The sequence below is a fragment of the Stylophora pistillata genome, chromosome 2 (assembly GCF_964205215.1).
Source record: "Stylophora pistillata chromosome 2, jaStyPist1.2, whole genome shotgun sequence".
Taxonomy (NCBI): domain Eukaryota; kingdom Metazoa; phylum Cnidaria; class Anthozoa; order Scleractinia; family Pocilloporidae; genus Stylophora; species Stylophora pistillata.
The window spans coordinates 31,234,508-31,246,340 of NC_142520.1; the positions used below are offsets into that span (position 1 = coordinate 31,234,508).

Below are 11,833 nucleotides of genomic sequence, written 5' to 3' on the forward strand. Positions count from 1 at the left end.
ATAATTGATTTTTTAAGTTATTTCTTAAGTTAAGAAAGATAATCACACCATATGGTTTCATATGTAATGCAATTTATTAATGACAGGAAATTGTTGGAAATTTGTTGTTCCATCATAATTTTTAAGGTACCCCACTTGCTTAACCTGTTGCTTTTAATTTCTCTCTACAATATCACCCCTGAATCAAACATCAAATGATCACCAACTAAAGAAGCTCTTGATTGTTTGACAAATTATCTTTATAGACGCTCTAGAAGTATAGAGAACAGTATGGAGAATAAACATATTGATGTAAGAGTGTCAAGGGTTAAGCATCACCTGCACAGGGGAGTCTAACTGTTACCCGTTTTGTCCTTAACCATTTCTATTAGTAAATAATGTTGCTCTTTCTTTAGCACTGTACAACACAAGACAGTATATCTCATTAATTTCATAGGTAATGACTTCATGACCATCCCACCATTACATTATAGCTAACATTGCAAATTTCTGGTATCATTTATATTGTGTTTCCAACCCTCTGTGTCTGAATCTCTTGACCCTTGACATTTATTATAAAACCCTTGAAGGTCACATTTATCTGATATCTTCCTCACTAGGGTCATCCTACACTACTTATCTGAAATACTGCAACCTCGTCACAACATTGTGATTGCTTATTGCAAATCTAAGTAAATTCCCCATACAGGGGGGTCCTTAACTCAACTTAGTTAGATTATTGGTTTATAGAAAGATGTTTTTCGTCTAGTCACGAGCGTGGGACTAAGAAAAAATTCAGAGTCCCAATGAGGAATTGAACCTCAGATCTTTGGATTCTGTGCTCCAATGCTCTACCACTGAACCACAGAGACTCTATGGTGAACAAGGCCCATTAAGAAGTTCATATTTGACACATGTCCTGCATACTGCTAGGATCAACAATGTTGAAACCTTCATCTAAAATCAAACACGTGACTGCAACCCTTATTTCCTAAACACTGTTCCTTTGTCTCTTTGGTCTTCTTACTGGCCTCTGTGAGAGAACCTTGATTGAGGTCAACTGACCAAACACAGTCAAGATGCACCTGTGGAAACCTTCCTAAACTCATCAAGTGGATCGCAATGAGACATCATGTTTTCAATCTTTTGATCATTTATGACTTAAAAACCCTCTGAGGAATGGATACAAGCTCCATGTTTACAAATCATAACTCCTTGGCAAATGCATAAAGGACCTGCCACTCAGAGTACTATTACTACCAGTACTTAATTAGTTGATCAGTCTAAGAATGGACTTATTCCTGTCAGTTACTTTCAGGCATTATTCAGGTAACTTCTGTTGTTCAAGCTGCTCATCTAACCTCTGTATGCTTTTGGTGTCACTATCAGTGAGTCTGCATCTATAAAACAAAAAAAAATATATCAATTACAGTGTTATTTACTGTGCCATTTAATGAAAATGTTTGAATAAAATTTAAAGTCACATTCTTACAATTGCCAAATGAATCATTTTAAAGGTCATCCTGCATTCATCTATATATATGTGTAAGAGCAGGAAAGATCAAGATCAACAACAAAACAACAACAAAATTTATTTATCTCAGCAATTTAAGTACAAATCTGACAATCTCTACCTGCGAAAAAGCAAAGCTAATCCAGGTAGGAGAGAAACAAACATTAAAATAAATTAAAATAAAGATGGGAAAGTGCTTCAGATCTTCATGGGCACCCTACTGATCTGTAAATCAATTCTTACACAACACCTTAATGCAACATCTTTTACAATGGAAATATGAAGCACTCCCAAGGAATCCACAATACATTCAACTCTGTTTCCTGGCAAGAACAGCTTTTGTTCTTTACATTTTGTCAGTAAGGTGTCAAGCCTTAAGGGAATAAGGTGGAAGTGGCTTTGAGTCATGGAATCTTAAATTAACCAATCTAAGTGCAGGCAGCAATTGCAGACACCATCCAGTTTGGTTTGTTCGTCATGAGCCTTGGATGTTTGGTCTCGAACATTACAGGCTGGGAACAAGTTATATCTGAAACAGCTCAAAAAATTTGATTGTGGGTCTAATATATGAGGTATACTGTCTTGAACTTCTACCAATGGCCACATCTCTACAATGGCAACCTCCCTTCAACAGCTGAGCTTATTAAGTCTTTTAAGGTTGGTATAAGATGAAACGTAAAAAGTTATAGCACGTGGTGTTCAAGAGGGATGATCACTTTCAGCAGACTATTTTAACCTTCATTCAGGGGACAACCTAGCCACTCAAGAGAGTCTTACAAATACAGTAGTACTGTGTATGATAGAAGAAATTGTTTCAGTTTGGGAAATGTGCCCAATGCAATCTATTTTGAGAGTGCCTATGGCTTTTAAGTAAATTTATCCTATGACCCATCTGGCCCCACTCATGTAATCCCATAGAAAACCACAGCGAAAGCTGATGTGTGGAGTGCTGGACAGGTTGATGTAGGGTGGCCCCGAAAAAGTTGTTGACCCTGCTGCCCTCAGGTCATTTTGTTGCAAAAACTCAATGAAAAACAGAAATGAGAAAAAAAGTTGTGTTTATTCAAGAAATTGGGAGTTTCTTGCTTGACTTGAAAAAATTAAGGAAAAATTCTAATTGCAGAATTTTTTGTGCTTGTGAGACTGTGTGCGCCTATCTTTCACATCCTCTTCTGGTTGAAATTTTCAACACTTAGTGGTCACATGATAAAATGTTTATTGACTAGGTTTGGTTGAGCTGGATGGGAAAATATTTGGCTCTTGATTATGAAGCATGGACTACTTGGTCAGTACATCATGACCTTGAGCTAAATAGATACATTGTACGGTACTTAAGGAAATTTAACACACAATATCACAGAGAGCTCTGTTTGTGACAGGTTTTTTTCTGTGCATTATAAAATTAAGACTCCTTGTTTTGTGGGTAATAAGTTACAAACCCCAATCCAACCTCTTTTCATGCTGTGATCAGGGGACATTGGCCCTGAATGAAGGTTCCACTGATTAACTATGATTTTATGTAATAATAAGATGCAATACATTGCAGCATGTGCATCCTCTAGGGACATGTAGTTCAACTAGTGAAATATTCTCTGTAAGTTAACTTGTAGATTTTCTCTAAGTAAAACATTAGTTCTTACACTTGACAACAGCACATTCTCTGTGGCTGTACACTTACAGTGTTCCTCAATAAGGTTTGGGTAAATGAGGCCCACAAAAGAGTGAACTATCTTGGAATTGCCTTTGTTCTGTTCCTTATTGGAGGATAGACCATCCCCAAATTTAGAAGTTTTCTCCATATAATCTTGAAGATGGCGATGTTCAAATGACCTGGAAAAACATAGTTAAAGTAGATTATTAGGCTAAATACAGTGATTACAGATGGTCGAGTACAAGTAAAGGATATGACCAATACTGTTCTCGATGCTTTTCCTAAGGCAGGGCGTAAAATTGCGCCTAATACAGGCGCCAATGCGACTAAATTTTCACTTTGGCGACCAAATCCTAAAAATTAGTCGCCAAATTGGCGACTAGAATTTCTAATCACACTTTAGCTAGAGATCTAGTGATTGTTGAAGATTCGATAAGATAAATCTGCAGCAAAGTTCCTCGTTAAGCTCGTTTCCAAAACGCAGCACATGCACGACGTCGAACGTAAATCCTCCGTCACTAGACGCCATCTTGGATTTAGGTAACATATAACGTTGTATATGATCAATTCTAGTGTCCTCTTTGTAGCTCGTGCGAATTTAGCGGGCTCACTTCTGATGTTTATATGACTGTATCACTCTGACATGATAAATCTAGTACAGTGACAGGGTAAAAATTTTTTGTTTAAAATATTTAGGAGCCAAGTGGCTACCGGAAAAAAAAGTTAAGTTTACGCCCTGTAAGGTGCTGACAAGGAGAATTGTTTATCAGTCAAGAGGTTCTGTTCTTGGTGGAATTGAATGTTTGATTGACAGGGGTTACGCTGTTGGGAGAAATTAGATGCTAATCACTCTCATGGTTAGTGGCTTACAAAATTTACCACAGGAAATGTGTTTCTACTGCCATACATAGGAATTGCAATGTGTTGCTTTGACATTGCCTTTTCTGATTCTCATAAAATTCTGGAGAAATAATGCACTTTTGGGGTGTGACAGAAAGGAAAACAAGAAATCTTCTAAGTAAATCTTAGTTTTTGATGGATATAATAGGCCTTATCAAAATTTCATTGATTGACAGCTGGGTCTACATAGGGGTCAAATTATTTGTGTATAGTGAAGGAAGGCAACTGAAGATTTTCAAAACAAAAATCCACAGCCTTCAATCATGAAAAGGATGTCATTTGTGATAGAAATGAAGCAGTCTTACCATCCCATATGGGCACCACACTGAGGGCAAACAGCTACCCTCCATGCATAGCCTGGAAACCAAGAATGCTCCTCAAATGCCTAGAAGTTGAAAGGCCAAGTCAGCTGCAAGAGTTATACTTAACTATCATTATTATAACTATTAATGTTTTTGGTTGATTCTCCTTACATTTTCTTGTTATTTAATTGTTAGTTCAGTTGGTCTTGTGTTATTTTGTCATGCTTGTATTTTCATACTGAGTACTAATGGTTTTTAAAACCCTATTTCTAAAATGAAAGTGCATCTAGTGTGTTGGTAAATCATTACAATTGCTCTAAATGTAGTAATTGTGGTTCATAATGTAAAAAGTTACCCCTGGTTTTCACTTGTAACACAAGCACAAGTCCAAGTGCAAACCCAAGCATAACAGCTCGTTTTCATTCACATACAAATCTAACTCATTTGCACAAGACTGTTTGGGCACCAGACCTTGTTTTGAAAATGAGGCTATAAGTATTTTTTAAAATGGCCTATAGTGGGGAACAACTCCTGAAAATACCTATTGGCCAACAGTATGCCAACAGACAGTCAACTGTCAGCTGAGGGCGTTTACAAAATCTGGACCGGATGGGATTGACAAAACTGGGACCGGATCGGACTGGATTAACAAAACCTGGATCGGATTGCGTCCAATTGACAAAACCCGGACCAGATCCGAAAAAATCGGATCGCCATAAATTTCCCGCCAAAATAGTCACGTGATACCTCAATCGAAGATGGTGGAGAAAGATGTAAATGCTCGCTGTGTTTCAAGCTCACAATACGAAATGTATAGTTGTTTATTACGATTGGACGTGACCGTGACGTGAGAAAGTGGTGTTGTGTTGCAATGCAAGTGGTGTATTGTGACAGTGTTGTGAAAAGCGGTGTTACATTACGCTGTCGACTGTCGATTTTGAGCGCTCCATTAACCCATTAATGGCCGCAGCTTTTGTGGAAAACTGTGTTTTGAAGCTAGTCCAGCAGATTTCGGGTCACTGTTGGGGTTTTAAAAGCTCTAACTTACCAAAAACCACTTGACAGCTCATGCACTCAATGGCCTTTCGATCCAAATGCAAAATGGCGGCCTGAAAATCTCGGGCACGCGCAGAGAGCAAAATTTTTTTTGGGTGAAAATGAGTTTTTGGGTTGAAAAGTCACGCCCCACTTACGACTTCTACTTTTCTCTCTTTCTCCTGCCCTTTTTTCCCCTCTCCTTGCCTAAAGTTTCTCCTCACTTGCTGGAAATTGAGTAGGCTTCATTTTGGTGTAGAGATTTTTCAGAAACTACTCATTATTTTCAAAGCACATGCTCAGAAAGGTAGGTGGGTAGTGAAATGCGATCTTCGTGCAGATTTTCCAGTCAAAGTGACACGGTTTTTTGGCTATTTCTCCAATCTCCTCCACTCAATTGCGCTCATTCTGGTATCGTCTGCAAGATATTTTCAACCCGTTCAAGTACATGCTCGAATTCGTGCTCCAGAGTTAAAATTGATGACGTCACAGGGCGTAGAAAGGGTGTGGGTCCCCATGGGCGCATACGGGCGCACTGGACGTTAATGGGTTAAACAGTGTATGGAGTCCGTAATAGCGTTCTATCAAAATGTTCGTTATGAAAATGATAATCTTTAATAATTGCTCCTAAAAGAGGCTTTTCGGCAACTATTTACAGTGATGGGTCAGTAATTTACAATAATGTTTAAATAAATTAAAAAAATATATATGTACAGTGTGCATTAGGCCACAAATGTGTTAGTTTTCAAAATAATAAAGTATGTGAACTTACCTCGTCTATTTTCTGTAGTTCTTTATGCCTGTTTAGGCGAAAGAACTATACCTTTAGTGTAGTGAGCTGGGGGCGCCTGTGGAATATCTTATTACGAAAAAGAACCAATGGTAGTTTTGAAAACGAAGACCCCGAAAACGAAGACCTAAGACCCCTACGAAAACGAAGACCCATTACGAAAACGAAGACCCATTACGAAAACGAAGACCCATGACGAAAACGAAGACCCATGACAAAAACGAAGACCCATTACGAAAACGAAGGCCTAATAAAAACAAGATTTATACCGTCTGTGGACAGGTGAACTTTGTAAGTGGTGGTCCGCTGATTTTCTTTCCAACTTCCTTGTGTGGCCACTGCACAAATAAAGTGCACTGCACCCAATTCAACTTGAAGATAGTCTGTTCTGTCAGACCCAGTCTTAGTACACCAGGCTCCAGATTCCCTGCTTTCATGAAGTCGGCCGTAGTCGGTAGATGCATTGCGTGACGGTTTAAGCGAATGTGGGAAAGATAACATAACATGAGATAACTGCATTGATTTGATTTTTTTAACTTGAAGCATATATATTAAGCGAATGCGAAGACCCCGAAAACGAAGACCTAAGACCCCTACGAATAGGAAGACCCCCTACGAAAACGAATACCGAAAACGAAGACCCATTACGAAAACGAAGACTCATTACGAAAACGAAGACCCATTTCGAAAACGAAGACCCATTTCGAAAACGAAGATCCATTACGAAAACGAAGACCCAATTACCTGTGCTTAAACCATCACGCAACATATCTACCAAACCGTAATTTCTGGGCGCATTCTTTTCTCCTTTTCTGTTTGTCAATACAAAATACTTTTTACCTTGATTGTGAAGCGCCTTAAAGCTTTTGGATAGTGCGCTATATAAATTGTCATTTATTATTACTATTATTACTATTATTATTATTATTATTATTATTATTATTATTATAAAATAACAGACTAGAAAATCAAGAGAACTAAAACATCCTGTTTTAATTGGGTCTTCATTTTCGTAATGGATCTTCGTTTTCGTAATGGGTCTTCGTTTTCGTAGTAGGTCTTCGTTTTCGCAGGGGGTCTTCGTTTTCGTAGGGGTCTTAAGTCTTCGTTTTCTGGGTCTTTGTTTTCGTAACTACCCCATTATTACAACTTTGCTTCACTGAGCTGCGAAAAAGGCAGTCGTATTTCTATGCCAAAACTTGATCATGAGATGTTACGTGACTATTTTGGTGGGAAATTTATGGTGATCTGAGTTTTTTAGGACCCGGTCCGGGCTAGGACGCAAACCGATCCAGGTTTTATTAATCCGGTCCGATCCGGTCCGATTTTATCAATCCGATCCGATCCGATCCGATCCGATCTGGTCCAGCTTTTGTAAACGCCCATCAGCTGACAGTCTTAGGCAGACCTGTAAGCTAACAGACAGCAGACAGTTAGTAATCTATTGGTGATTGATTGGTAACCTGGTGGCCTGTTGGTGATCTCATCACTGACAGTCAGCCAACAGGGTTTCTCAGGGAGCTGTTCTTCACAATTACCAAAAGATACACTCAAGCACCAGGATCAGACTTTTTCGATTTTTATGGGGACTGTCCTTGTGCTTGCATCAAGGCCCCTTTCCACAGTGAAATTAGAACTATTTTGTTTATATTTGTGCTTCCTTTTGAGCCTTTACTTGCTCCTGCACTTGTGCCTTCATTTGTAGTGGAAACCAGGCTTAAGGAAATGATTTGCAGCCAAACTCTAAAACTAAGGTGAGAAGAAACTAATTGCTTAAAATTAAAGCACAATTACATTAATATGCTGCCAATCAATTTTCCCAAATACAAGCCACACCCCTCATTTCAAAACAAAATACATACTATGGATGCATTTGATGAAATTAAAATCCAGTTAATGACGATGACACCTAAACATTTGAAATGTGGATTCTCTCATTTTGACATTGCATTTATTCCACTTTATAGTCTGAACAGTGGATTGAAACCTTTTACACCTTACACCTACCTCACCAAGACTTTTAACATTAGCTGAGGTCACTGTTATTAGCTCAAAATGTTGACCTGTAAAATATATGGTCATGCAAAAAATATGACATTTACGTCAAATCAGAAAAAAAATTCCAAAATTTTGATCATATATTAAACTCATACCATGAGGGTTTTTGAAAAGTTGAATCAGACATTGGTTCACTCCAAGAAGAGTGTCATTCCTTTGTCCCAGAGCAAGTTTACTACCTAAATTGTTAAGGTTTGCAACCACAGTGATGTCCTGCCCACAGCGTCGACAAAGGAAGGTATCTGCAAATATACAAACTTTTCCTTATTACAAGGGCAATTTCATGAGGTAAAGTGAGTTTGTTGAACTTATAAGACCTCCTCAAAGAAAGACTTGCTTACATAAAATTAAACACACACCAAACATATCACATGGTGTTATTCAATCTAAATCATTGATACAGTTAGAGCAAGTCATAACTTGGAAAAAGTTTATCAGGAGTGATGCAATCATTGCTCAATTACCATCTGAATTTGAATTTGAAAAGAAATTTCATATCTCTTGATGGTAAATCCAGATACCTTAAGCTAACAAAGACTTTACATATTGAAACCATCCTGATACAAATCATGGTGCTTTCACAATTTCAACAGACCAATAATTTGATTCAGGTATGCATTGATTTATTCAAAGCTTCAACATCCCCCCCCCCCCCAAAAGCTAAGGCTTTTGAACTTTTTTAAGTGCACCTGACCCCCAAATTTCTTTTCACTTAAAAGAATCTTCCTGCTTTGGTGAGTATTGTTGGATTTGGTTAAACCCTCATTTTTTTATGCCCTGTTGAAGTCGAGATCCGAATGGACCACAACTGCGTAAATGGGGATCTGGGCAGAGAAGACTTGTGACGTCACTTCAAGAAGACGCTCAAGGAATTCTCAGCTAGTCGTCAACCTGCGAAAGCCCTTCTAGCACTAGATTCATTCTGCGGCATATTTGCGACCAATATCGATCTAACCTTCCAAACATAACCAGTGAACTGTGCAAAATGGTGCGAAATACAGATTGTTGGGTTCTCGAAGTGACGTCACATTAGTTGCCAGACTCTTGATCCTTGAAACGTGGTCTGAGTCAAAATGATGGTGATTTTTATACAATTTTCTGTACCTCAACGGGGCAAAAAAATTCAAGGATTTGACCAAATCCAAAAATTTTTTCGAAGAGATACTCACCAAAGCATGAAGATTTTTTTAAACAAAAAAAATTTAGGGGTTAGGTACACTTTAAGACTTGTTCATTGAAATTCCTTCCCATTAATGCAGAATTTGTTATCAAATGGTGCTTTGGGTGATCAACTAATATTGTAAAATTTTGCAAGTGACACTGTTTAGTTTTTCCCCTGTAGGCATCATTCTGTGATGTAAAAATTTTCTTCTAAGCCATTTGCTGATGAAAGTTGATTCTTTGTGTATAAATTCTTCATTATTTCAATTTAGGACAAGTGTTTTCTGCTGTTTCAAATACCCATCCCTCTCAGGAGAACAGTCCAATCCTCTTGATGTGACTGGGGAGGGGGGAGGGAGGTGCTGGGGAGGGGGGAGGGAGGGAGGTGCTGGGGAGGGGGGAGGGAGGAGGGAATATCAAAGCTTTGAATTGATTAGGACATTTTGTGTAGATGGCAGTGTGTTTTTTAAACATAATATAATGGAAGTTAAGTTGGAGACTGTACATTTTGAACTCTGAATTGCTTAACCCCTTCCCTGCCAAACCTTAATGTAGCCATCTACTGGTTAATAAAATAATCTATTTTTAATGAAATTCAAGTTTCATGAAAAACAATAATATCTTTTTTTGTAAATACTGTGGACAGTAACAAATATTTGTACAAAGTCATCAGGCCTCTCTTTCAGAGCAGTGTCACTGTGTGTTAGATCCTAAAGCAAGGAGCTGGACACCGTCCCAGAGAAGTTGGTCAGTGGTTCATTAATACCCATAGTGATCAATGACAATACTTTACAAGAATAGTATACATCTATGAAGTATATATGCTTTGTAGAAAAAACAAACTTGTTAATTACTGATAACATTCATCAGAGCCTATCCAGTTCAAAACTGGTTGGTTGATTGAGAAATCTCAAAATAAATGTTGATTTACAGAAATTGATTGGTATTTTCTCTAGAATAATTTATGGATTCTATTCTTTTCAATTACAAATGTGATAAATAATCAGTATCAATTTCCATTTTATAGAGTGGAAACAGAATGGAAAATTTGCTGTCACAAGGGTTATGATCTTCATATGTCAGTTTCTTACAAATATAATACAAGCAGGTGGAACACATACAAAATTAGTGAACTGTTAACAAAAAAAAGAAGGGACCAATGAAAAACTACCAACAATGATTTAGAATTCAAACTGTAAACTTGTCTAATTACTAATTAACTGAAGCACACTCAAATTGATCAGTTGTCAACATTATCTTATAAACAACAGTTTAAATTTGACAATAAGCCACATGACTTGTATGGCACAATCTTCATCACTTGTGATGCATCTCTGGTTTTAAAATTGAAAATTGTGGTTTTAAAATTGAAATGGTGTTTATCACTCTTCCTGTGGCTGTGAACAGACCAGTACCAGAGCCAAGGGTATGTTACTTAAAACATAGACGAAATACAATAAGGCCTTAGTAGGCTCCTTGAAAAACAAAAGGCATAATATACTGGGAAAGTTTTCTTAAACCTGGATTTCAATTATGTGATTCCACGATTATCATTTGCACTCTAGTCAATTATCATACGAGTATGGCAGAATATCAGAGAAAAGTAAAAACGAACGAAGGAGCCGCAAATATTAAGTTATATTGATTGGACAAAATAATTTAAGGGTGTCTTTCGAGTTGGCGAGTCGTCGCACCGTAAACACAAATTACTTTTATCAGGGCAGTTGTGAAAGTCATGTATCTGTTATCTGTGTCTGTTATCTTATTCTATTGTTATGTTAAAATCCACGACTTTGATCAAAATGACCTCAAATATCACTACCATTAAGGTCACCTAGTGATACCTTGGTCAAGAAGTAAGACAAGAAAAAAAGTGTGGGTTATTGGATTTTACAGGTAGGTTTTCATTTAAATACATGTGAAAACAGGCAAATTTAAGATAAATTCCTACAAAAGTAGGTAATGTGCTTTGACGCTTAGTGTTTGTTCAAGTTCCATATCAAGGGCAATCACGCGCGCGAAAACACCAAAAGAACAAGAGAGACTAAGTGCGCGCTCTCGCGTGACAACTAAAATTTGCACGAAATCAAAGTGAAATATATACCTTGATGTTGCTGTATTTCCACAATCGTTGAAAATACTACATGAAAGCTTAAAAACACTATGGTATCAAGAGCAGGGAAACGATTCCAGTGTTGAGATTTCATGGCAATAGCTAGCCCCGTTGCCACCGGGAAGAGCTACAAACATAGCGTTGAGTCTGCGTGGAGAGCTTCCATGATGAAAATTATATATGGTCAGCGGTCATAAAGATGCGAACCATGTAGAAATTGCGATCAACGATGATCGACGACGTGACAACATGAAAGTGAGGCGATCGATTTGAACTATTTCACACACAACAGAATTTGTCGATAGAACTCATTTCACACCTTGGAACCAAA

At 37.7% G+C, this 11,833-nt stretch overlaps 1 protein-coding gene across 6 annotated transcripts; it reads right to left on the bottom strand.

Annotated features, from left to right (window-relative positions):
- Positions 1 to 55: 55 nt before the first annotated feature.
- LOC111328060 (protein cereblon) lies at positions 56 to 11,699 on the bottom strand. Of its 6 annotated transcripts, XM_088751059.1 has the most exons (9): positions 8,324 to 8,405; positions 8,178 to 8,233; positions 6,915 to 7,585; positions 6,440 to 6,597; positions 6,153 to 6,197; positions 4,349 to 4,428; positions 3,171 to 3,322; positions 1,472 to 1,512; positions 56 to 1,379 (listed from the first exon to the last, which is right to left on the bottom strand). In XM_088751059.1, exons 3-9 carry the CDS (start codon positions 6,937 to 6,939, stop codon positions 1,365 to 1,367), a joined length of 516 nt encoding a protein of 171 aa, XP_088607185.1. In that variant the 5' UTR covers positions 6,940 to 7,585; positions 8,178 to 8,233; positions 8,324 to 8,405; the 3' UTR covers positions 56 to 1,364. The 6 variants fall into 6 exon arrangements, with proteins under 6 accessions (XP_088607185.1, XP_088607183.1, XP_088607186.1 ...); XM_088751057.1 differs by having other exon boundaries at positions 6,440 to 7,585; XM_088751060.1 differs by lacking the exons at positions 6,153 to 6,197; positions 6,440 to 6,597; positions 6,915 to 7,585; positions 8,324 to 8,405 and adding exons at positions 8,408 to 8,470; positions 11,494 to 11,699.
- Between the last annotated feature and the right edge of the window lie 134 nt (positions 11,700 to 11,833).

Bases quoted from the DNA above. Each gene is read 5' to 3' on its own strand.
- LOC111328060 (XM_088751055.1), bottom strand. From the start codon at position 11,596: ATGAAATCTCAACACTGGAATCGTTTCCCTGCTCTTGATACCATAGTG. The intron at 8,471-11,493 runs GTATATATTTCA...GTATATTTGCAG, and splicing joins GGAAATACAGCAACATCAAG to ATACCTTCCTTTGTCGACGC. The intron at 3,323-4,348 runs GTAAGACTGCTT...ATGTTTTTCCAG, and splicing joins TGTGGTGCCCATATGGGATG to GTCATTTGAACATCGCCATC.